Source organism: Lissotriton helveticus, chromosome 10 (genome assembly GCF_964261635.1).
Source record: "Lissotriton helveticus chromosome 10, aLisHel1.1, whole genome shotgun sequence".
Lineage (NCBI taxonomy): Eukaryota > Metazoa > Chordata > Amphibia > Caudata > Salamandridae > Lissotriton > Lissotriton helveticus.
In genome coordinates this window covers 1,153,504,874-1,153,532,326 of record NC_136071.1, presented here as the reverse complement: position 1 = coordinate 1,153,532,326, position 27,453 = coordinate 1,153,504,874, and the positions used below count along the sequence as shown (strand labels likewise).

Sequence of the window (27,453 nt, the reverse complement as noted above, 5' to 3'; positions counted from 1 at the left end):
CACAGTGTAAAAAGCTTACATTGACTGTACTGTTGTTGTCTTAGTGAGTACAAACAGCGGCGAGCAAAGCACGAGGTGAGGGACACGACGACTGGACACTCTCTCGTGACTCGTGGCACAACAGGCACTAGCGCGCCTGGCGCAGTGACGTACCAACATCACTAGAGGAAATGGCCAATCCACTGCATGGCTTTGCATACGCCATGGTGTGATTGGCCATGCAGTGCGGCATGAGCATCCACCACCACTCCACGCGCGGCGGCACCATCTGTAGTCAGCGCGGTGACTCCAGCCAATGATGGCGCAGCATTAGCAGAGCTACTGCGCCAGGATTGGCTAAGAGCGGCGTTATTCCTGCCCATAATGAGACCCGGGGGCCCGGGTCCCTGCCAATGTTCGAGTTACAATTTAGGGAGGAAAGAAGCAGTACTTCGAGTGTGCATGCTTGGGTCAGTACTAAAAATTACTAGGCCTTACTTTGACATGCGCACACTCACTGCTGCAGCTGCTGGCTAAATCTCTATTCTGCTGCGCTGTCACTCACTGCCGCAGCCCCGCCCCCACAGTCCTTCCACAGTGCGATGTCCGCGGTTCAGTCGGGCTTGTCCCGGCAGAGCTCTCTCCAGGCAAGTCACGAGAGAGTGCGCTCTCAGAAATAATTAAAAAAATTAAATAAGCGTGTATGAGCAGCATCAGCATGACGGTCGTCCACATGGCTAGTGGAGCAACGCCCCAACGCCCCCAATGGACGCACCGCCGCTGGTCATAGCCCAACCAGTAAGAAGTATTGACACCATTCAAAGCGCATTTTCCTGATATTTGCATGTAATAAATGAAAAATATTAAACATAAAACAATCTTTGCATGTGACTTTAGTATCTGGTGCCACTTTATAGTGTTAATCAACCAGGAAACTGTTCATACAAATTGTCTATACTTGAAAAGATATAGATTGAAAAACAAAATAATTAAATAGGCCTCAGACTCAAAACAGGACAGTGAAAAATGGAAAGTACTGTCAAACTGATTAATCAACCACCAAAAAGTGTACTGTCATCTTTACAGAAAAATGCAATAAGACATAGGTTTGTGACCTGTCCTCGTATTCATCTATGTCTATCAAACATCAGGTTCCAGAAGCAGCTGGACTGTGAGGGCAGCTGCAGAGCACAGGCCCTTTGCCTGCACAAATACCCTAGTATTAACCAGTCACCGACCCAGCGGTCACAAATTACTGTGCAAACAAAATATAATTATATGATAAATTGAAAATAGCTGTACAGAATAGAGGAAATATGTATTAGCAAAAACAAAATTGATGCGCGAGTTTCAGATTTTGCCAACAGCATTCAATGCATGGCACGAATACCAGCATGAAGTACTTCAATTTCCATCGTCCGGATGAGGGTAAATTAATACCATTACATTTGGCAGTGAAGCATGCAGTTTTTTTTTAAATAGAGACCATTTAGGCAGCATTTCATTCCCTCTGTTGTAAAAAGCATATCTTCCTTTTTAAACTTATACACATTATACAAATCCTGCAAAACTACGAGCGAACATTCCATCATTACAGATGTTGTGTCCCAGTAGCATGCCATTCCCTTAAAACATTTCAACAAAGGTGTTCTGAAATACAATTACGACGTGAACAAAAACAGAAAAATACTTCTATTTCACATTAAATCAAATGTATTCACTGCCAAACTTTCCCATGGCGCTTACCTTCCTGAGGGCTTGTTATAGAATGCCAGTGTGAGTGACCCTGATATGTTCCAGGGGAGTTGTCCTGTCAGCACGGCTTCTGTCTCCTCTCTGACTACAGGCCCGAAATAATCCATTCAGACCTGTCTTCGAGTCCCAAGTTGAAGCGCTGGAGATCAAATTGCAGCCTCAATAAAGTCCCGCAGTTAGCAGCACAGGAAACCGGCACCTCCTCGAGGCTGCAAAGTGTCTTTTCAGAAGTAATTACGGCAAACTGCGCACAATCGACATTTGCGCTTCCCGCCTGCTTGAAGCCTCTACCCCTAACCCCACCCCTTCTCAACTCGTCATAGGGCAGGTACCACCCCCTGTGACGAATCTGGAAAGGGTGGGGTAACCATCATCTCATCTCCCTGACTGACGTGCATTCCCGGTGCTTCAGGGCTTCAACCTGAGCGCCCGTGCCAAACTTCACCCACACGTCATCAGGGGGTGGAGACTGGAGCTCGAGTCTAGTCTTTGCCGAGCTGATGACCTCACAGACCCCAGGGATGTGAGCTCAGCCGCCCGGCAAATACATTAGACTCAGTCTCCAGGGCTCGCCGAGAGACAGAAAGTTTAGGAATGCATCGGACTGGCTGGCAGTGTGTCAGCACATCAACTGCCTTGCCCCCAACAAACGTGTGTAATTTTTTTTTATTACAGTCTTCCCTTAAAGAGTATTTTTACTTTAGCAATGCCCGACGCTGGGGGGATGAAAATAAAGGGGGCGGAGCCCCGACGCCCTTAACCAGAAACCGCCGCTGGTAGTAAGATAATCAGATAGCTAAGAAAACTGGTCAATGATTAGCAACAGGTTGACACAAAGCCAACTTACAGTATTGTTACTGTACACAATAGGTCTCTAGACAACAGACCGGTATGGATGAGACCTAAAAAACAAGCATTTGCAATGCAATAGGTCTCGCATTACTGAATGTTGAGCTATTGGTGTTGCAAATAATAATGCAACCTCAATAGCTCACACTTTTAGTAATGTGACACCTATTGCATTGCACATGCTTGTTTGCTAGTTGTGACCTGGCTGCAAGTGTCCGCAATAAACGGAAACCCAGCTGGATACAGCTACATCTTTTTACAGACTCATTAGATTAGACCATTGGAGTAAACGGATACAGCTGTGAATGCAGCTGGAAATTAAACTTTTGTAAACAGTCCCTTTTTCTCAAAAAAGCAAAGATGTGCCTCGGAGCATGTTACTAAGGGCATTTTGCTCGAAGTGTGCACTACTCTGGCAAGGAGGGCTCGGGCAGGGACGGGACAGGAAAGTCTGAAACTCACAGGCGGAGATAACTTCACTTTTAGCTCCTTTTTCAAACCGGGGAGCTGAGGCAGGAGGGCTTCTCGGGGGTAGAGAAGAGGGGCAGGCAACCCTGAAAGGTGGCCTTTGGCTAACATGCGTTTTCACAAAAAAAGCAAGACAATCGCCTTCTCCATGAAATAACTTCTGGATGCCTCCAAGAATCACCCAAAACGTTTTCAAAGTGATCAAAGACCAAACAAATACACTTCCAGGGAAATGACACGCCATGATCCCACATGCCCAAGGAGGAAGTGAAAAGGCTTCCTGAATTTTCCAAAATCTGTAGGCTCAGATGACTACATTAACCTTCAATTATTTGTCTTTGAAACATTTATAGAAAATTGCAATAAAAACAGGAAGTTAAATAAGATGTAGTTAAATTCCCGGTGATTTTGACTGGCTGATCCCACGGAGTAAAGATGTGTTTTCAATCACAACTGCACCATTTAGAAATGCCAGTCCCTCCTGTAATTCTATCACAGGAGTTTAAGTGCTAGCTACATATTTTAGAGAAAGAGAACGTAAATACAAACGCCTTTCATTTAAAAACAATAGCGATGGCATTATTTAACAATACATAATGCAAATATGCGTGTATTTTTTTTAAATTAAATTACTAAAGGGCCATCATCTGAACCATGCCACAATCCCAAAATGAAATAATTTACAAAGGAACATTCTAGAATGTCTATTGTAGGAGATTGAAAGCAATTCTCGACTTGTTAAAATGTTTCTTTTACTTTCCATTGGAGGACCCTTTAAATTGCCTATTTGTAATATAGTTATACAATGTAAACAATGCAGGTGTTTTAAAACAAAGTAACGAATCCCCCAATAATCCCAGCACTGTATCATAGGTGTAAGAAAAACAAAATGTGGGTAGAATCTTGAGATAAACCCTAAACGCTTGCTATCGACACACACAGAGAAAGCACAAATAAAAGAAGCTGCCCTCTGTAAAGAGGAATCTGTCACTAGGAAACATGGTTTGGGGAGAAAGTATGACTTAGCGGCTAAGCCGGCGACCTTTGGAGCAGGGGAACCAAGTTTAGTCTACAGTAGACTCAAACATCCAGGGATTCTGCACAAATAACTATATCTCCCCGTGGGTTGCCCCCCACTCCGAGGTGTTCCGAGGCAAGTACAGCGTTTTACAAATCTTCTTTATAAGTTTGATGACTTTTTCAACTTGCGCTCCATTAAACAATAAAAAGTCTTAATATAAAAGAAACGCCTTCTGCTGACAAGGGGCGGTCTCACACAACTGGAGTGAAAAGCAGCCTTCAAACATCAAACATGGCAGCTGTCCCGGGGTCGCAAACTCCGGGGCAGACAGTGTGTGTGGTGGGGTGGGGTGTTACATTGACGTATCCGGGCGCTCTTCGTTGATGGAGACTGCGGAAGGGGAAGTTCACTAAGGTAGCCTGGTCCTCGGGCATGCTTTCTCTGGCTCGCGCAATGTATATGAAGGGGCAGTGAGGCCATTTTTGGACAGTTCTAAAGTAGTGGGTGTCACAAGCCTTGTTCTAGCCCGGTGGTCCCGGGCAGGGAATGGCTGCGCATGCCGCAATTGGAGTGGTGTGCGCAGAGGCAGTGGTGTGTTATTGGGACAGGGTTGTAAAGGAGCCCCGAGTTGTGGGGCTGCTCTCTGCGCTGCTGTTCTCAGGCAGGGTAATGGGCCTGGCCTGCATGCTTTTCCTTGGTCGGTGTGTGCAGACAGGCAGTGCACCTGGGGGCAGACACTGCCAGGGCTGGGCCCTGTCTTTGTTACACAGACGGGGCACTGCCCTGCGCGGCGAAGAGCTTGAAGGGGTGGCAGGTAAAAGCCACTTCAGCAGCACCTGAATCTATTTAAAGAGGATGGAGGCACTGTTAATATACCACTCCACCCCCAAACCCTGGGACAGAAAAATAACAACGAGAGAGCGCCTTTAAGCCCAGCTGACCCATGCAGGGCTCAGATTGTTCAGTTTTACCACACAACCCCTGTAACTTGGGTAGATCAAAACCTGTGGTGTGTACAGAAAGGGGGCTAAGGCCTCCGTCATATACCGAAGTAATTATACATGCAGGCCATGCTGATATGGGGACGTGGGTCTGCGTCCCCACACGAAAACACGCCTCGCATTGAATGAATTGTGACTCCCCAAATATTAGTGCATGCGGATTAAAGTGACAAAAGCTGCTGGCTAAGAGGTGATCCCGGAGCATGCTGCAAGCACTTCCATTCCATGTGGCGTCCATGTTCTCCATCTGCAATAAACGTGCGGCCTGTTGCGCCATCGTTAATTCTGGTAATTACTGACGAAATTGTACTAATTAGTGTGAATTAAGGGGCACTAAACACATTTGATAGCAACATTGCGCCAGGCCACTGAGCTGCACGTAACCCCTCAGCAAGAAGGCACTGTTAGCAGTACAGCTGTGGCCCAAGACCACACAGCGCGTCTGCCAGGGCACTGCAGACTCCATATTAATACACATGTGACACTAGCTCTGTGCATAGTGGGTGTTTGTCAGCAGCAGGACTGGGCGAAGGAACGCACTATCACCTTGCAGGGCTATGCACACTCAGTTGGTAAACCAGCGTGCCCCCAGCCTCACACAAGGGCCTCACAGAGAGGCATCTGCACAGGCGTGAGTCCGGCACGGGGGAGAAGAGGTCAGCAGCAGCCAGGGGTACGCTGGGAGCGAAGGGGCACGGAGTGTTCAGTTAACCACCATTCCCTCCCAAAAGACACATTAGTGATTCTTTCAGAACGTGTACTCCCTCCCCGAGCGCCTCCAATGAATAGCTGTCGCCATTGCGCGATTAAAAAAAACGGTGGGAAACATGAGGCTGCTAATGATCGGGTGCTTCGTGTGGCCACATTGTAAACGTGAAAGCGCGCACAAAAAAGTGCTTAGTGGAGAAGATTGTCTCCCGCCGAAAGTAAACAATACAATCCCGGTGGGCGGGGCCAAAAGCGGACAGGGTGGCAACACTCAGTGTAATGAATGCCTCCGGTGCAATCATTACACTGTTTTGCATAATCCATGACAAATCAATGCGCACAAATCAAAATTGCAGGCAGAGCAGCGACAAGACTTCTGGAACCGTATTGATTCCAAGAAGACCTCGCATGGCGAGAGCAGCGCATGCGCTGCTCACGCCAGGCGAGACCTAAAAAAATTCACCATTGAAAAATATTTAGGTAAAAATCTTCGCACACAGAAAATAATAAAAGACAATGCACATTTTAGAAGACCAAAAACATCTAACACTTGCGAATATGCCGGTGATCTCAAAAGGCATTCAGTTTAAAACATTCTTTCTACAACTTTATACGCCAATATTGAAAAACTCTGTATTTGAGACAAAAACGTGTATTTTCAGGACTCCTAGGTTGATCTTTGGGGGGAAGATAGTTGGATTTCCAAAATATATTTAAAGCTAGTATTTGAGCGATATAAATCAAATGGTTTTGGGGAGACTTACTACTAATATTAGCTTGCTGCGGGGGGCATTGCAGATGTGGCGATTATGTATTACCAATGTAGTTGCATTGCACATTGACAAAGACTTTTTACATTACTTCTGACAACCAAGCCTGATGCACTGAAGTAATCACTACTGGTAATTGTACATTTGGTGGCCACTATTTCAATAGTAACCACGTAAGGCAAGAATACATCTCTAGTAATATTAGCTGGGGAGGAATTTCACTGAACATAAGTAGCTCTTATTACAAAAAAGGTTGGAGAACCTTGGTCTAAAAGAATGTTTATCCAGACAACCGCCCAAAAGATCCAGCTCGAAGATACACTGTTGCCAATAAAAAATACTCCAGCCAAAAGGACACTTAATGGAAACAATATTGCCTTAAGTTCCACGATAGCCACTTCGCTCAGTTGGGGTGCTTTAGAACGTGAGGCTTACGATAAGTGTAGTAGCAAGAGTGGTTGTGGCTTTGCTCAAAATAAGGGTAGTTCGATCTAAGCTATAACCAAAGACTAAACTTCTCATTACTAAAAAAAGGTGCAATATTTATCGCACCAGATAAAATTAGAATCTGCTGAGTTGAAATGTATCAGGTGCGATAAACATTCACTTGATTACGAGGTATGGGGGGGAACACGCGGGTCCACATAAAAATCTGCACGCTCCATAATTACCCAGCCACCCCTACATAAAATATGCGCAGGTTTCACCTATATTTATCCCAAAACACAAATGTGATGGGTAAGAACAGTAGCTACCATGCATAATACAATGAGCCGGATGCTCACAATGAGGGCCTGAGTCTTTAACTTAACGTGACTTAATGTATTGACCCCTCCCCACAAAGAGGGCCTACGTCTTTAATAACGTATTACTTAATTTATTGAACGCCCCCACCCCCTCACAATGAGGGCCTTAGTCTTTAACTTAATGTACTTATTAAGCGGTACTTGCTACAAGATTTCTTTGAATAAAACTTGGAAACTGAAAGCACCTTTTTAAAGAACGAGAAAACACTACCAGAGAAGCTAACCGCCGGGCGCCTTGATTTAAACTGATGTCCCAAGCTTCCCAGCATTCCCCGCTGCTCAGCAGAAACATATCCCATGCAAAGGAACGCAAAATCATGCTACATGGAAACAAACGCCGGCCCCCACCACAGACAGCAAAGCTAGTAGCATGGCAGCACACAAGACTGCGTGCACAAGGAATGTGTACAAATCATGTTCACAACACTTTACAAATGTTTAACACTACAAGGTAATTTTAAGACTGCCGGGCTGGTTTCTTTGGGCCTTAAACCCCCGACATAAATCCATCCACGGAGGAGGTTGGAATGGGTGCAAAAACACGAGTAGGTAAATTATAAAGGGGTACTCGGTGTGACCCAAGAAGTGTAGTGTAGTGTAGTCATACAGTGCACAACAATGGCATAAAGTCTACTCGAGGTGTATTTTATCGCATTCCAGTGTTAAAACAATGAAAGAGCCCCCCCCCCCTCCCCCCTCTTCAAGACCAAATGTAAAATCTGCTAGATCTCGACTGAATTAGAGATTAGAAAAGAAAGCATGAATCTGGAAGCATCGCACCCGGACGTGCGGCAGTCGGCTAGGGGCGAGGGACAGGCCCGGCTCGGCGGAGGCGAGGTCAGGCCCCGGCAGCGGAGCCCTCGGGCCCCGGTTCCCAGCTCGACCCCCTGAGCCAGCACAGGCCCCATTGTCTGAGCCGGCAGAGCTAGGCCCTGGCCTGCTGCAGCCCGGCCATTCATTCCGCAGCCGATGAGCGGCTGCGCAGGCCCGCGGGGGCGCCGAGGCCGGGGCCGCCGAGGCGCGGGGCAGTGCTGGGGGACAAAGGGCCGAGTGTGCGGCAGCCGTGCACGGAGACTCACCGGGGGCATCATGATCGAGTGTGCGCCGCAGCCTGTCTGCGATCGGCAGCTCACGGCCTGATCCGGGGAGAGGAGGAGGGATCGGGGAGGGATCAGGGAAGGGGGAGCTCTTCCGCCCACACTGCCGCCTGCTGCATCTCATTACAGGCATTCAGGAGGCGGCGACAGGGAATGCTGCTGCACACACACTGCGGCCCGGGATCCCCGGACGGCTCAGCGGGGAGAGCCCCGCTGGTGTCCGCACCAACTGTGGGGGCGGGAACTCCGCCGCCTCTGCCAGCAGCGCCATCTAAGGCGCAGCAACCGGTCCAAACACCCGGACATAACCGCCAGCGGCCTCTCGAAGCCCACAGAAAGCAAAACCAATCTGTTACCAAGAGAATCCCCAGCCACTCCTAAACCAGTTACCAGTCCAAAGAAGAACAATCCCCAGCCACCGCTAAACCAGTCCAAAGAAGAACAATCCCCAGCCACCGCTAAACCAGTCCAAAGAAGAACAATCCCCAGCCACCGCTAAACCAGTCCAAAGAAGAACAATCCCCAGCCACCGCTAAACCAGTCCAAAGAAGAACAATCCCCAGCCACCGCTAAACCAGTCCAAAGAAGAACAATCCCCAGCCACCGCTAAACCAGTCCAAAGAAGAACAATCCCCAGCCACCGCTAAACCAGTCCAAAGAAGAACAATCCCCAGCCACCGCTAAACCAGTCCAAAGAAGAACAATCCCCAGCCACCGCTAAACCAGTCCAAAGAAGAACAATCCCCAGCCACCGCTAAACCAGTCCAAAGAAGAACAATCCCCAGCCACCGCTAAACCAGTCCAAAGAAGAACAATCCACAACCACCCTAAACCAGTCCAAAGAACAACAATCCACAGCCACCCCCAAAACCAGTCCAAAGAACAACAATCCACAGCCACCCCCAAAACCAGTCCAAAGAACAACAATCCACAGCCACCCCCAAAACCAGTCCAAAGAACAACAATCCACAGCCACCCCCAAAACCAGTCCAAAGAACAACAATCCACAGCCACCGCTAAACCAGTCCAAAGAACAACAATCCACAGCCACCGCTAAACCAGTCCAAAGAACAATCCACAGCCACCGCTAAACCAGTCCAAAGAAGAACAATCCACAACCACCCCTAAACCAGTCCAAACAACAACAATCCACAACCACCCCTAAACCAGTCCAAACAACAATCCACAGCCACCCCCAAAACCAGTCAGAAGAACAATCCACAGCCACCGCTAAACCAGTCCAAAGAAGAACAATCCACAGCCACCGCTAAACCAGTCAGAACAATCCACAGCCACCCCTAATCCAGTCCGAAGAAGAACAATCCACAACCACCCCTAAACCAGTCCGAATCAGAACCAATCTCGTCATTACCAAGCAAATCCACACCCACCCCTAACGCAGTCCAAAGAAGAACAATCCACAACCACCTCTAAACCAGTCCGAATTAGAACCAATCTCGGCATTACCAAGAGACTCCACAAGCACCCTCTATAACCAGTCCGAATCATAACAAATCTCGCCGTTACCAAGAAAATCCACACCCACCCTAAACCAGTTCGAATCAGAACCAATATTGCAGTTACCAAGAGAATCCACAACACCCCATAACCAGCCCCAATCAGAACCAATCTCTGTTACCAAGAGAATTCAAAAACATCTCAAAAGCAGTCTAAATCAAAACCCCTCTCTCCACTAATAGTGGATCCACAACCACTTCCAACCTAGTCTAAATCGAAATCAATCTCTATTAGAGAGAATTCACAACCACCCCGAAACCGGTTTAAATCAAAACCAATCTCTTACCAGGAGAATGCGCAACCACCCCAAAACCTGACTAAATCAAAACCACTCTCCATTATCAAGAGGATGGACATCCACTCCATGTCTCACACACACTAAAACCAGCTCACCTAGACTAATCAAACTAAGTGATGCTCTCACCTAAGGACTACATGAATTAAAAGAAAAAGTTTTCAGTCCCTAATCAAAAACAAAATCTAGCCCCACCATTACCAAGAAAAATAAAAACTATTTCCCCATCACCCACAAAACTCCAACCAGCCTCTTTACCAGTTACAGACCCATAAATGACCATATACTCTTTTTCCATTCCATGCAGGGAATAAGACCAATACCCCCCCACACTCATACACTCATACACTCATACAAAAACGACTAACCATGTTCCCCACCGTTGGCTGAAACCTTTATTCACAATACTGCAACATCATTACTTACCAAACTAAAACCTGTCTCTGCATTGCCAAGTGAACGTGAAACTATACCCACATCAAGAGCCTCCCCATCACAAACAAACCAAAACCAACCTCAAAACAAGCATCGCCATCCATCACAGAAGTAACCACCAATCGCTCCCTTGACTTCCAGAATTTACAAGTCCAGCACATTGTGGCAATCGAGAAGGCTGGAGTGGAGTCCCTGCATGCTGTAGGAAATGTCCAAAAGCAGGGAGCCGAGCATGAGCAGTGGCACGTGTCCCACTTGTTGCATGAGCTAGGGTGTGTTCACAGGTGGACATTCATGCACCCCAGTCTGAGTGGGTTTGCATCTGTTCCTGGTGTTGTCCCCCTCAAAAGGAGCAACATTTTACAATGAGATCAAGAGGACACCTGATGCCCCCTCTCTCAATCAAGTTCTTCTCTGGGACAATGGTCCCATAAGACAAGCATCATTGCATAATGGTGACTGTGCCCAGACAATGGTGAACCATGGCCAAGTTAACGGGGTCCAACTCCTGGTTTATTGTGGGCATCCTTGGACTAATCAGGATCACCCCAGGCATAATGATGGAGAAGTAATTGTTCATCAGGAGGCATTTCATTGTGGTCGGACATTCTTAGACACTATGCACTGGTGTTGCCACCTTTCTTAATCGTGCATGGGAAGGCTACTTATGTCAAGTTGTGTAACATAGTAATCACAGAGAAACCAGAGTTCTTCAGTTTTTACCCTTTTTCCACATGCAAAACTCACCAGGTTTTACCAGGCAAAATTTGAACAAACAAAAAGTAATATAGGTGTGCTAAATTACTTCACTATTTATTTTTGGAGGGGTGGGTCTCTGTGGGTGTCATTTTCCTAGTTCTACTTGCAAAAGCCTAGTCCATCAGGCTGCACTTTGGTATTTCCTGGCTACTTGAAAGATAGGTCATAGGTACCTACCTCGATAGAAGACATTTATAAAATGGTTCTTGGCCCAAGTCATACTTTTTTGGAGTTCCTCAAAAGATTAAATCCGATCTTTGTCTATCACGTCTCCTAACTTGAACATGCCCATGTTATCACCTCCATTAAACCCATCCCTTTTGCCATCCAGTTTCCCACTAAGAGATGGACTGAACTTTGGAATGTCTTTTCACTCCAATTGTCTTAAACTTGCTCTCCATGGTCCTATGTGCCACTTCAAGTGCCAGAGACAGGTTTGGCTATTTTCTGTCCATACACGTTCAAGGAGTGACCGCATTCATTTATTTCTCCCCGTGCCCGACTGCTGTACTAAACCAATGTCCTGTAAATTTTATGTAATGCTACTCTCTCATTTTCCCTTTCTCATAAAAGTTTCAGAAGCTCCCTGAAGTAATCCTTTAGTATTATGTACTGTGTTTTGAAGTGGTCTATGTTTAGAGCGCGATATAAATTTGAATATACAACCCTCTACACGATGGGAAGAGGAAGTCGCCCAGAATGACATTCCTTTCCCTAATCATAATTTTTTAAATCATTATGTGTACAACATTTTCCTCGTCACCTTGACTCCTACCTACTTAAAATCCTACAAGCAAATTAAAGTCCTTTATGACTGTCTCTTCCCTCTACAACACGGGTAAAACCACCAACTTTTCCCGTGAGATTAAGAATCCTGGTAAATTACCAAATATACCAGGCATGTGCACTGCCCAGAGCCAAACTACAGTTCTCCGTGGTATAATAGTATACAATCCTCAGTCATTGAAATATGCTGTTTCTGTACCCAAATGTATTCTGCTGGGAAGAACTACAAACATGGCTTGAGTGGGAATAGCAAATCAATAGTGCTTGTCCTCAAAGCCTCTAAAACGAGAGCCAGCAGTTTAAGTGGGTCCCATTTACAGTTTCTCAATCCATTTGAGGAATCCATCTACAAGCTGCATTTTATGGGAAAGGTGTCATGCACCCAACTCAGGCACTGAAGGCTTTTTCAGCATCTAATGCAAGACCTTCTACAGACCCAACGCATGCACCCATGGCGCATCGTGTTGTAGCCTTCTGAGTCTATACTTGATAGATCTATTTGGCATGAAACCCCATGGGTCTATGTGCTTAATCTGGATATAGTTCTAATACTTTGTATACAAGTGCTTTAATAAATATTCCCAAATAAATCCATTTGGAACCAGAGGGTTCCGCAGTGGCGTCTGAGATTTGGTTGCTTGTTTCTACCATCAATTGGGTTTCCAACTTCTTTCATAATCTCTCAAAATCACCTTCATTCGTTTTCGCTCTACTCCCACACCGCAGCTTAATATCAACCATCACTCTCCCACTAATACCTGGCATACAAGCCTACCATTAACTTTCCTGCATGGTCATCAATGTCTCATTCAACCATAAAAAAAGACTTCAGTCGTATTCATAAATATTCAACTGCTCCCTTATTAAACAGGTGTCTATTATGGACACATAGTTTGCAGTTTACAATCCCTAATTTTATTAATATTAGAAAGCAGTTTTTAATGCCCCAGAAAAAAATATTGAACTCAGTAACTGGGAGGGCACCCTTAAGTGAAACAAAAAACAGGCAAGTCTGAACAGCTAAATCCAGCTTTAAGAGACCTCTAAATCAAATGAACACACCTAAGACCCAACACTTCTACAATCCTATACAAAATAGAGTAATCTGCTGTCTCTTGTCCATCACTGCAAAGAAACATCTGTCAATGACCATTGTCTCTGCTGGAACTCGGTCGCATAGCAAGGATGACAGCAAGAAAAATTTCCCATTTCACTTCTGTTGTGGCAGTAAAATACAGCTGTTAAGGTTCAATGGGCCGCATTGGGCCCTGGTGCAACTGTACCAATGATAGGTACACGCACCTGCCGGGACTTCGAGTTGAACCTTCTTCTGCATGAAAGTTCTAGTTTGTGGACCATATGGTTCTTACACATTATGGTTACACTAAGTTTGTTCCGAGGAATCCAGATAGTGACAATTTGTCTGTACATTTCTCCACACCCTTTTGGCTGCCATTGGTAATAATGTTTTTTTTTTTCACAACCAATTTTATTGAGCAAATGAGCAGTGAGAATGTGGCATCTCCACAACCGAAGAACACCACGACAGTATCAAAACAGCAATTACAAAGGCAGCAAATGCTAGAGTAGACTCAGAAAATATGCTCAGCATAGAAACACCCCAGCGACCCACCCTAACCCACAACTCCACCCCCCCAACCCCGGACACCCCCCGACCCCCCCCACCACACGTGCACAGAAAGCAATAAAGAAAAGCAAGTAGGTGCAGCGCCACCAGGGCAATGCTGCTTCGGGCCAACAGTGTCACTGTGATCAAATGTCCTCCTCTCGCTCCGCTGGGGGGTCCAGGGATAGACCACGATAGTCAGCCCAACGCTTCCAAATTTTGAAGTGCTTGTGAGGACAGCCCCGCGCTTCAAAGACCGGCCTCTCCAGACCCATGAAATAATCCAGCCCCGCCTTCCAAGCAGAAAGGGGGGGGGCCCTCACCGCTTTCCATGCTTGGGCCAGGTCTCGCTTGGCCACAACCAGCCGGTAATAATGTTTTTGCAAGGCGTGTTATTGCTCCATTCTACATGTAAACCTCACATCATACCTGTATGATACACGAGGGAAGCGATGTTCTGTACCCTCACAAAGTGTGTCTCTTGCACATATCAAACATCTGACGCATAACTACTGCTGTGGTTAAACAATATCCTTTTTAATTTGGTCTCAGACGTCTTACATTGTAGGTTAGGAACACCATTTACACATTCCCTAACTTAGTCCCTGTAGTAGCTGCGTGTCACCTCTAGGCTTCAAATCTTCAGATTATAGACAGGTTGAAGTAGTACAAATTCATGGTTTGACCACCTCTGCCCAACTAAAAACCCTTCCCAACAATCACCCCACAAATTCTCTAGAAGCATCTGTTGACCTCAACTTATTTCCCTTTTTTCTCGTGTCAAAACTACGAAATGCGTTACTTACCTGTAACAGCAGTTATCCAGTATTGGTGTCTTTCATAGATTCACATGCCTGAATCATTCCCCGTCGTCGAGACGGGAGCCTCCGGTATATAGAAAAGTAATGTCCTATAGACATACATAAAGAAAAATAGGCCTACGGGCCTCACCTTAGTAGCCTATCCTTGTCCTTATGCAAAAAGGACCAAACTCTTAGAGCCAGCCAATCAGCTATCACCTCCCTCTAGAACCTTCCCTGCTGGAGCCTCAGTCTCTCAGATTTTCGTACGCACCAAGCTAGGTAGGCGTAAAGCAGGTAGAGAGAACGTGAGTCCTTCCAGGGGAGGCGGGAGGGTTGCATGTGAATCTATGAAAGACACCAATACTGGATAACTGCTGTTACAGGTAAGTAACGCATTTCTTATCCAGTATTAGGGGTGTCTTTCATAGATTCACATGCCTGAATCAGAGTAGTTAGCAATACAATATGCACATGTCTGATGTAATGATGCCATATAAACAGTTAGATAAAACACTTAGAATCATGCGACTGTAGCATCAGCATACGTCAACATAACCAAATATAAGAGAGGTGCATACCAGGATGGAGGGATGTAGGAAGGCTCACCTCACTGGAATAGATGTCGAAGCACCGCCTGACCCACTGCTGCGTCCTGCAGAAGTTCAACATCCAGGCAATAGTGTCTGGCGAATGTATGCGGTGACTTCCACGTCGCTGCTCTGCATATGTCCAGAATCGGCACTCCAGCGAACAGCGCTGCTGATGTGGACATTGCTCTTGTGGAGTATGCATGCACCGTGGCATTCAACGGCCGGTCGGCCTTTTCATGGCAGAATGCTATTGCCGAAGAGATCCACCTTGAGATACTCTGTTTCGTGAGAGGAAGACCAAGCCTTGGTCTACTGTAGGCCACGAAAAGTTGTGACGACTTCCTGAAGTCTTTTGTCTTCTCCAAGTAGAACTTTATACACCTTTTGAGGTCTAAGGAGTGTAACGTCCTTTCTGCTGCAGTGGTAGGGTTTGCAAAGAAGGAACGTAGAACCACCGGTTCATTAAGGTGAAAGTCTGAAGGTACTTTTGGTATGAATTTGGGATTCATCCTCAGCACCACTCTGTCCTGTTTAAATTGCATAAATGGTTCCTGAATGGACAGGGCTTGTAACTCGCTGACCCTCCTGGCAGACGTTAGGGCGAGCAGAAGAGCTACCTTCCATGAGATGTACTGGATGGGTGCTCGATGAATGGGCTCAAAAGGATGGCTCATAAGCTGGGTGAGTACCAAGTTTAGATGCCAAGTGGGCAGAATCCTTCGAGGTCTTGGATACGATCTATACAAGCCTTTGAGGAACTGTTTAATAAGCCTGCTGGACCAGAGCGAAGGGGCCATCGAGGATCTGGTGTAGCGTGAAATCGAAGCCAAATGAACCTTTATAGATGCATGTGCCAACCCTGACTCTGCCAAGTGTAGAAGGTATGGCAATATCTGCACAGGGGTAATTAGAAGAGGTGACAACTTGTGTTCCACGCACCATAAGCAAAACCGCTTCCACTTGAGGGAGTACGTTTTGTTGGTACTGTCCGCTCGCGCTTTTGCTAGGACCTCCCTGCATTCTTGTGGGATGGCTAGATGACAGAATTCTCTGTGCTCAGGAGCCAGGCTGATAATCTGAGCGATGGTAGGTTCGGGTGTTGGATCTGTCCGTTGGACATAGTCAGCAGGTTCGGGTGCTGTTTCAGACGAATCGGAGTTCTGATGGAGAGGCGATGAAGGTCCGAGAACCAGTGCTGCCTCGGCCAGAACGGGGCAACTAGGATCAGGGTACAAGGCTCCGCTTTCATCTTTCTGAGGACTCTGGGAATCATCGGGAAGGGGGGAAAAGCGTATGCAAAGACGCTGAACCAACTGATGGAAAGGGCATTCCCGAGAGACCGTGGCTGGGGACGCCAACTTGCGTAGTGTGGGCATTTGGCGTTCTCCCTGGTGGCAAAGAGGTCGATCCGCGGGATTCCCCATTCTGAGAATACCTGATCCAGTGTACCTTGGTTGAGTTCCCATTCGTGAGTGAGAGACGTCCGTCTGCTGAGTGCGTCTGCAATGGTATTGTCCTTGCCCGGGACATATTCCGCTTTGAGCGCGATCCCTTGGAGCACTAGCCAGTTCCAGATTTCTTGCGATTCGTGTGATAGAGTGAGCGAACGCGTCCCTCCCTGCTTGTTCAGGTAGTGCATCGTCGTGGTGTTGTCCGTCCTGACTAGCACCTGGGAGTTCTGGATACGTGGTAAAAAGGCCTTCAGTGCCAGGAAGACAGCTCGCAGTTCTAGAAGGTTTATGTGGAATGTCTTCTCCTGCTCTGTCCATTTGCCGTTGACTTGGAGGTCCTGGAGGACCGCTCCCCAACCTTCCAGGGAGGCATCCGTGGTGATCACCAAAGGCGCTGCTGGAAGGAGGAAGGGTAGACCTGTCGACAGATTCCTGTGGTTCATCCACCATTGCAGGGTTTTGGAAATCTGTGGTGTGATTCGCACTGTGTCGTCGAAAGAGCCTGTGCTTTGAGTCCATTGGTATGCTAGGGCTTCTTGCAATGGGCGCATCCTGAGGCGGCAGTGCGGGATGAGGAGGATACAGGACGACATCATGCCTAGTAGTGATTTGAAAGTCCGAACTCTTATGGTCTATCTCGAAGCCACAGCCGTGGCCAGAGATACGATCTTGTGTTTCCTTTCCTTTGAAGGAAATGCTTTTGCGCATTCCGTGTTCAAGGTTGCCCCCAGGAAGGAGATGTTTCTGGTTGGGGTCACGCAGGATTTGTCGAGATTGAGAGTTAATCCCAGGTGCAGAAAGAGATTGGTGCAGGCGTTGGAGGATGAGGTCGCGCCTGCCGCTGAGGGAGCTTTCACCAGCCAGTCGTCGAGATAAGGGAAGACCTGGTGACCCATTTGACGTAGGAAGGCTGCCACAGGGGAAAGGCACTTCGTGAAAATCTGCGGCGCGGATTTGAGGCCGAACGGCAGCACTTTGAATTGGTAGTGGCGTCCTGCCACCTCGAATCGTAGGAATTTTCTGTGCCCTTTGAGTATTGGGATGTGGTAGTAGGCATCCTGGAGATCTAGGGATGTCATGAAATCTCCTCTTTCTAGGATGCCTAGTATTTCTTGGATCGTCACCATCCTGAACGACTGACTCTTCAGGAAAGAGTTGAGGGCTCTGAGATCCAATATGGGCCTCCACTTTTTCCCCTTCTTGTGGATGAGAAAGAAGCGGGAATAGAATCCCTGTCCTCTTTGAGACGATGGGACCATCTCGATCGCTCCCTTGTGTAACATCGCAGATATTTCTAGGAGCAAGGGCCGCAGATGTTTGTGTGGCCGTTTGCGTGGCGGTGTTGGGAGTGGGATGGTGGTGAATTCCAGGGAATGGCCGAATCTTATTAGTTGTAGCACCCACCGGTCTGTGGTTATGAGATGCCAATTGTGTAGGAAATGGGTCAACTTGCCTCCAATTTTGAATGAGGGAGATTGTGGCGGGACTGGCTGGAGTAATCGGTCACTGGCGTCCGCCAGTGCCTCTCCTCTGGTTCTTTCCACGGAAGTTCGATCTGCCATACGAAGTTTGGCGACTCTGCTGTTTCTGCGGGTACTGCGATTTATTTTGGTATGAATAGGAGGATCTATTCTGGAAGGACCCCCTGTAGGAGGGTTGACCTCTGGACCTGTTGCCCCGAAAGGACTGGTTTCTCGCCTGCAGCGTACCCAGTGCTCTCGCCGTATCGGTGTCTTTTTTGATGTTCTGGAGCGCTTCATCAATTGCGGTTCCAAAAAGATGTTGGCCATCGAAGGGCATGTCTAGCACTTTTGTTTGAACTTCTTGTCGAAATGAAGTAGCCTTAAGCCAGCCCTGGCGCCGCAGGACTGCTGCCCCCGCTAATTGGCGAAAGCCTGTCATGGCTCCATCAATGGCACAGTCTATGATTTCCGCTGCCGAGGCTTGTCCTTCTGAGAGCAGTGCCTTGACCTCTTCCTGCATCGCATCCGGCAGCTCCGCCAAATAAGGGACCATGTCCTCCCACAGTTGGCGATTATAACGTCCCAACAGGGCTATAGAGTTGGCGACTTTGATAGTCATGGCTGACGTGGTGGTGAACCGTTTCCCGATGGTATCCAACTTTCTTCCCTCCTTGTCCGGTGGTGCTGACAAGGGAGAGGAAGGGTTGCGGGAGTTCTTCTGAGCTGCTTGGGTCACCACTGAGTCAGGTTTCGGGTGTCCATTGAAACAAACTGCCGCCTTGGTGGTAGCTTTGTATTTCTTGTCCAGGCGTGGGATTACCGCCGGTATGGAGGCCGGCGTAGCCATCAGTTTCTTTCCCTGGTCCCAGAGAAATTCTATAATCGGAATTGATTTGGTGGTCTTCTTCGTTTGTTCTTTAAAATCATATAAGAAACATTCAGTTTCCGTTGTTTCCATTTCCATGTGGAAACGCTTCGCTGCCCGTTCCACTAACTTATGGAACCCGCCAATGTCCAGTGGCGGAGAGTCCGACTGGCGTGGTTGGGGTGAAGCTGGGGAGGGCGCGACTTACTCGTCGTCTTAGTCCTGATCCGTGCGATCCTCAGGGACTTCACCTTCTTCCATCTCCTCAGCTTCCTCATCTGAGGAGTCCACTACTTGCGGCGAGACTGCCTCATGGGAGGTCTGCGGAGGTGGTTTCGTTTGACGTGGGGCTGCCGGTGGAGCAGATGCAGCCGGCGTTGGGCCCCTATCCTCAGTAGCCTGTGCCTCCGGGAAACGCTGCTTATAGTCCTGGATGAGATATTTAAGGTCATCCACGATGGCCGCAGGAAGGCACACCATTGGGGTCACTTCCGTCCGTACCTGCGCCTGGAAAGAGTGTTCCTGGTAGGTAAATTCTTCCTGTTCCTCATCCGTGCTTTGGCATTTGACGTGGTGGCGTCAGCGGTGGCAGCGTCCATGACGACTTTTCCACTAGCTTGGACTTTTTCCATGGTTACGCGTTGTCCCTGGTCGTAGACGACTCTCCCGTCGACGGTTTCGTCGTCGACGGCACGTCCTCCGTCGTCGGTGGCTCAAGCGACGAGATTTTAGTCGGCGTCGATGTTTGTGGACGACGCGGTCGTCGACGACGTCCTCGTCGACGACGCGCTCGTCGACGATTCGTTTCTCGTCGACGATTCATTCCTCGTCGACGTCTTCTTCGTCGACGGTCTCGGCGACGAGTCTTCCGTCGACGGCGGGCTTCTCGTCGTCGCCGTCCCTGGTCTCGTCGCCGATGAGGTTCTCGTCGACGGTGTCGTCGACGATGGGTTCTTCGTCGACGGTGTCATTGTCGACGGCCCCGATTTGGACCTCGATGAGCTCTTCGTCGACGGGGTCGTCGTCGACGGCCCCAATTTCGTCGTCGGTGTGGTTTTGGTCGACGACGGTTTGGGCAGTATGATAGATGGGATGGGCCTACCTGCCGACGACGATGATGGAGTGGTCGTCGTCGATGCTAGGACTGAAGACGCCGTCGTCGACACCGTCGTCGTCGTGGAGACGGCGAGTGGCGTCACAGCTCTCTTTTGCGTCGAAGATGGCGTAGGCTTGGTGGATGAGTGCGTAGGCTTCTTAAAGGCGTGAGAGCCTGCGTCAGACACTGAGGAGGTCATAGATTTTGCCTCTGAAGATTTCTTTAACATCTTCATAGGAGGAGTGTCTGAGGGGCCAGGGGGGTCCCCCCTTGGCCTCTTGAGGGAGACATCCGAGGCTATGGAGAAGCTGCCCTCTGAGGACTCCACATTATCCCTCTGTTTAAGCCTGTCCAGCCAAATAAGAAGTCGACCTTCTCTGTCCCTCAAAGTCTTATTAGGGAAAGAGCGACAGATTTTACAGTCCTTGGGGACGTGGTCCGGATAAAGGCAGTATAGGCACAGGTCGTGCTTGTCCTCCACATGGAGCCTTTTCTTCCCACATGAAGAGCAGGCCCTGAAAAGGGCTTTCTTCTGGGAATTAGACATTCCTTAAAATTGGTAAGGAAAGACAGCACTTACTGCCAGAGAAGAGTCTGAAGTATCCCTGATGAAGAAGTTGAGAAAGTAGTCCTTTTCCAAAGTGAAAAAAGTAGGTTTGAAGATATCCTGAGGAGAGCTCAGGCTGGAGACTCCCTAGCACAACGTGCGGTAGAAAATCTGAGAGACTGAGGCTCCAGCAGGGAAGGTTCTAGAGGGAGGTGATAGCGGATTGGCTGGCTCTAAGAGTTTGGTCCTTTTTGCATAAGGACAAGGATAGGCTACTAAGGTGAGGCCCTTAGGCCTATTTTTCTTTATGTATGTCTATAGGACATTACTTTTCTATATACCGGAGGCTCCCGTCTCGACGATGGGGAATGATTCAGGCATGTGAATCTATGAAAGACACCCCTAATACTGGATAACCACTCACTTATCTGTTGCCAATTATGTTAAGCTCCATGTAAATTCTACTCACTAAGTCTTTTTTCTGCAATTATGTAGGCATTGCTCTACCCCTCTGCAATAATGGGACTTACACAGGAGGAGGTAAGTAAAGAAAGTTTTATCGAGAGAACAACCCATGACGCGGACGGTCTGCCAGTCACAAACCCCAACAGCTGACTCAACGGTAGGAGAATCACAGAGACAGTCCATCCTCAAACGTGGAAGCAATACAGGTCATAAAGCAGAGAACATTTCAAACATAAGCAATATACACCACATCACCTCCCTCTTTCTAAACAAAATCATAACAAAGGTAAAACAAGGAAAATTAATACATGAATAATTGTACAGAGTAGACCAAAAATCAGAACAGTCATCATATTTTCTAGGTGCTTTGACGCTACGATTATATATTTTGGCTTAAACTTCAGTGTTGTAATACTCTCCCTTCCTGTAAGGATTCAAGAATTGGCTCTGGCATAATGAAGACAGTGTGACTGCGACTGATACTACTGGATAGATCAGAAGATACATTATTAAACTGCAACCAACATGGACATGTCAGAGTCTATATTTTCCTTCCAATAATTTCAGCTTGCTGCAGAGTCAGTTTTACCAGCTGTACACTTTCCCACCATTCTTTCCCTGCTAATAACGACCATTTGCTCACCTTGACAACTTGTATTGCTGCAGTAGACTTGGATTCACCTTTGTTGACTGACTGATCTTTTGATTAGAACCCAGTCTCAAACAATGAAGCCAGTGTTAAATGAATTATGATTCTCTTCATAGTAACTTTAAATTTTGACCGGAATCAATGTCACATTAGAAGAAGGCTCACGTTTATCATCTTGTTGGGTAACATTGCTCTTGCACCTCATGTCCTCAAGCCATCTAAGTAATAAACCTGTGTGAACTTTTCTTCTGAGAAGGTTAAAAGGAGGTAAGCCAGTTGTACAATGTGGTTAGATGGTATAGCTCCATACCGTCTTAAGGAAATCACCTATATCTACACCAGACGTAAGTGCAATCTGGATGCCTTCCTTAATAAATGTGCTTCTTAGCTCCACCAACCCATTTGAAGAAGGCAAACACAATGCAACCTTTAGGCGCTTCACATCATAACTCCTCAGGAAATCATGCATATATTCAGATGCGAAGTGAGTGCCATTGTAGGTGACAACCAAGTATAGCCTTCCAAAATAAATTCCTTTTCAAGAAATTTGATAACAGACTCTGTGTTAGCGGATCCCACAAAAGAGAAATACATTGTATGTTTTGCTCCTAAACCAGCAACCTCGAGTCAATTGCGTAGGGAATTCGATCCCTTCGGTCGGGAAGTAACAACCTGCATGCACTTAACTCGAAACGCCTTTCCCAAGCTATGATGGCGGCGGCGGCTGTGCAGTGCATCTGCGAGCGTGCTGACGCGTTGCTTTGACTTGAAGTCACTGCCTCTCCATTGCAGAGCACAAGAAATTGTGTTGCTCGAGCACCTGGCACCCGCATCCGATAATCTACTAATGCTCGAGCACATGGTACAGGGGACTCAAGACCAGCCGATGAACTTGGTCGAGCTCGCGACCAGCAAGGAAAATTGGCGAAATGTAATCTCCAGCATACTCCACTCGTCTCTGATGGCCACGCACTTCTTCGGATGCTCACAAGCGAAGCATGAGCGAACCACGACCTCGGTCTTTGAAGCGTAGATGCCAGACAGACAGAGATGGAGATCTTGGTGTTGCTGGGCTATGAAAATTAGGGTGATCCCATCCTTGTCGTCATTTTATGTAGTAATGGGACTTAGACAGGATGAGGCAAGTCAAGAAGGTTTAATCGAGAGAACAACCCACGACTGGACAGTCTGCCAGCCACAGATCCCAAAACCTGACTCAACAGTAGGAGAAGCCCAGACTGGAACTCCATCCATGAACATGGAAGCGATAAATGTCATAAAGCAAAGAACATTTAAAATATATATATACACACTACACCGTCCTCACTGCTAACCCATTTCAAACCGCTTGTTAGTTACTACCCCATACCTTGAATCTTCCAGATCCCTCACCGCCCCCCCCCCCCCATATTGATGCCACGACTATGCTTCATGCCATGTCTAAAGCCACATAAATCACGATCACTCTGGACTCGTTTCCACACTTCTTTCTTTTCGCTCTAGCACCACGTGGATTACCTTACATCCCATCTTTTGCTGCTTGGTTTGATCAACTTTGCACCTAAGGCCGATGACACTTTACTGTTGCCGCCTCTCATTCTTCTGGGCTTCCCTCAAATCCTTGTCTGACTTCCTTGCTCTCTCTCTTGTGCCTTCTATATTAATATCTTAAACGGTTACTGATCTGTGTAACTATAAAATATGTTCCTTTCATAGTACTGCAAGCCTGGATGGGAAGTGCACCGTATTACACATTTCAATTATACTCATTTTTTCTGACCTCTTCAAAGCATTTTCATTGCTATGGATAAGTGCGGGATGATAAACTGAACAATTCCTAGTAGATCTGAACAGCGTCGATACCACGATGACATCACAGCCCTGATAATTTAGGATTAGGGGGTTTCTAATGGGACCCAAGGGATAGTGTGTACCTTTCACACAGAAGACTGGTTCCACCTGAAAGCATTTGAATAAGGTTGCATCTCATACCAGCTTGTTTTAACGCTTCAAGGAATTCCTGCTCCCTTATAATCTCTATCCCTTCTGATATACCAGCCATTTAAAGTTACTGCACTGTGCTGTTGTATGTATATTTTACTGTCTCCTCAAGTTGAAGATGTCGCAAGCCTTTTTACTCTCCCTTACCGCATACTGCGTCCTTCAGTTTTGACACGGTTCCCTCTGAATCTGAGGCTATTCTGGAGTCTGGTATTACACTCAGGATCATGTCTGTAGAATGACAACATTGGAATGTTGAGAGCTCCATTGAAAAAAATGGAGTAGCTGTGTGATTACAATGGCTGGTATAAGCCCACAGCTCCAACATTGCAATGTTTGCCTTTCTGTTTCGCTCTTTTTAGTTTAGAACATTCAACCCTTAGTAGGTGGAATGTTCCAATAGCTTGCTGCTGAGGGCTATACCTATTGTTAAGGGGCAATTCACCTAGAACTCTGATTAAGTGCCTTTAATAACTAGAAAAGCACTAGGCAGCGGGCTATAAGGCTATATTGCCCACCTCTGCAGCTGCCTGCAAAACAGCAAGTGGTTGCATAATTTTGGGCAGGTGACATGGCACTTTTCTTACTTATCAAGTCTGCTTTGCTAAATAGCTTAGTACGTATGGCTTACCACAACCTATTTTGATACTAGAATTTAAAATGGTAGCCGGCCCAGTTTATCTTATGAGTATTTAACCAACTCAGGGTAGTGGGGCTACCATCAAGTAAAGCTGGGGATGTCTAACTTCACAGGCATCCCATGGTCTTCTCTGGCCCTCCACTGACACTCTGGGCTTTCTACCGCCTCCACCACTGATAGCACAATTCTTCTATAAACCGTTGGATAGCCTTTTGCAGCATTGGAGAGGAAATTCCCAATACAAAGGACTGCCCGTCTTTCACCATAGCAAACCCCAGCACAACTGGTGCTGTAATCAGGGCATCAATCACAATGAGTTTCCAGTGGTTCGCTGCTATTAGACTTCACAAAGTCAGTTTCTTTTCCAGTTCTGACCTCACTCCTGTTCTTGCATATTTGGCCACTTTGGCCATAGATTTTATTTTGACCCCTTTTTGTTTATTCTGTAGAATTATAAAAGGTCCCAAAGAGAGCAACACAAATGTGTGTCTTCACCAGTCTGGAATTGATTTTGCCCCAAGGATTTTACGTTTTTCCAATAAATGTAACAGACAACATCCTCATCCAGGTACCAGCTAACCCTCTAATAGTCAATCTGGTGGACAGAGTGCAAGAAATCCCATAAAAGTTTGGAACAAATCAATCCAACATTGGTACAAAAGAAGTCAAAAGGATTCAAACTTTCAATCTTTCAACCAAACGATGGGGAGGGTGAACTAGCAGGCTAATAGGATCATGTCATCAAGTAGCAGGGAAACGTGCAGTATACCTCAGTGTTTAAAAAAACAACTGCACCAATGCAAGACCTTTACATTGTATAAACAGCACTTGCTGCTGGAAGAGGCTTAGGGTGAATGGGCAAGGGGCATAAAGGTCTCATCGCTCTCAACAAGTAAACAGGGCCCCCTGAATATGCACCTACGCAACAGGCTTCCTTCTTGGATCCATTTAGGTAGAGAAAATGTTGCTTCATATAAAAAAAAAAGGGTGCTTCAGACAGGGAATGATGTTATGATCCTCTCCTCTTTTCATAGGGACTGGGGACAGTAAAACATCAGGGGCAAAGTATTGATTCTTACAAGAACTTCTTTTAAATTCTTAATTCTGGGTATCTCTCTACTGGTTCAATCCCCTTAGCAGTCCATCATCCACTCCAGAACCCAGCCACCGATTCCCATCTACAGCCGGAATAACACTACCAAAATCTAGGGTTAAGACTACATCATATGCTCCCAAGACGTTCATCCCGCATGGGAAAACGAGATTAGCGTTATAGCTCAATTTGGACCACCTACTGAGGTCTCATGAGGTCTTAAGAGATGGCACCACAAGATTGTTTTGCAAGTTACTAATACTGGAAAAATATTTTATATCCAGTATAAACATACAGTAATTGGATTTGAAAATAAGAAACTGCTGACCCAAGTAGAAAAGTAAAATATTGGGCTATGGGGAAGAGTCTGCAAGTAGTGCTTTTAGCTCAATTTCTGTCAACTGTAGAAATAGGTCATTAATTGTATATTTGGATTTTATTTATAGCATTTCGATTAGAATGACCTAGTTAGAAAAAGGCAAACGAGTACTTTACACAGCAAAAGGGAAGAAACATATCAAGTAGTGCAAGACAATACAATGTGAGAAGTTGGTCAGGGCAGAGACTACACTACAATTGTTAGTGTTCTACACATTAATGAACAGTATTGTGTGGGGATTTCATATCCATGGTTGCATAATCTGTAACGAGGAACTAAGTGCCCAAATCAGAAACCTTGGTTGAAAAAAGAAAGTGGGCATCTGGAGGCAATGTGCACATCGTGCTTCTAATCTTCATCTGTGCAATCAATAAGGGAAAACTTGCTAACCAGCACGTGTCAGTTATTTTCCAACTCAGAACAAAGTAAAAGGGCCAAGGAAACAATCTCAGCTAGAAATAGTCTAACATGGAAAAAGGGCAGCAGTAGCAGAGAAAGGAATAAGTGATGCTGAGGCCATTGTGCACCAGAGTAACTCACACGAGTCCAGACCAACTTAGGGCCTTATTACAAGTTTATCAGTCCTTGGACCGCCATACCGGCGGTGGCAGCCTGGCCGCTGCAAGCTCATTACGAGTTGGGCAGATTGAGTTTCTGAAGACTACCAGCAGACCGCCAGCCTCACAGTCGGGGAAAGACAGCTGCCATAGGGCGGTACGGAGGATCTCCACCGCTGTGCGCATTAAGTTGGCTTTCCGATCACCCGACCGCTGCGGTCCAACCATCTGTTTCAAGGTGGCAGAAACTAAGGATATGGGGTGCATACTCACCCCTTTCTTGTTTTTCCAGGCAGAGTTGAACGTGTATCCCTTTCTTCAGGTTCCCCCTTCACAGCAGCATTTTCACCCCAAGGATTAAGACTCTGGGGCGATATACAGGCGAGTCTTTTTGGACTATATGCCCATTGCAAGGACTGTTCACATATGGGCCTGACTTCGGCAATGAGTAGATGGTATTTTTCAACATGTATCATGCATACGAGTACATTCAACACATATGCAGTCGGAATGTTCACACAGGCATCCATACATATGGGAAGAAAACTCACCACCGCTGCACGATCTCCGCAGCCACACCAGCAGTACTGTGGTCAACTCGCAATACAGCAGTCTAAAGAGCGCCAGCACTGTGGGCGACTGGCAGATGTTGTTTTCAGGCTGTCGGACCGCCAAATTCTTAATCAGGCTCTTAATCTGGTTAGCATCTATCTGGGATCAGAAAGGTATTATTTTGACCAGAGGCCAGCATACAGACTTTGGTGTCACTATCTGCCACCCCCAAGGCAAACTTCGCTTCAACTACTCACCCAGGAACTTGGCAAGACAGCATCAGAGTTCAGGAACCAAGATATCACTGATGTAAATGAGAAGCTGCGAACTGACGACTATCAAAAAACAGGCTTAACTCAAAACCATATCCCACTTATCACAAGGTTCGTTTTAGGAGAAAAACCTCAGTGCAAGGAGAATCAACACTA

At 46.8% G+C, this 27,453-nt stretch overlaps 1 protein-coding gene across 5 annotated transcripts in view; it reads right to left on the bottom strand.

Moving 5' to 3' along the window:
* Positions 1-27,453, bottom strand: part of TOP2B (DNA topoisomerase II beta) — a 607,938-nt gene that overhangs the window by 560,191 nt on the left and 20,294 nt on the right. For 2 of the 5 annotated variants that reach the window (XM_078663970.1, XM_078663971.1), the window contains exon 1: positions 8,437-8,546. The exons of the other annotated variants lie outside the window; for them this stretch is intronic. In XM_078663970.1, coding sequence (XP_078520096.1) covers positions 8,437-8,448 — 12 coding nt within the window. In that variant the 5' untranslated portion in view covers positions 8,449-8,546. Of the gene's footprint in view, positions 1-8,436; positions 8,547-27,453 lie in introns of those variants that run through there. 5 annotated transcript variants of the gene reach the window in all.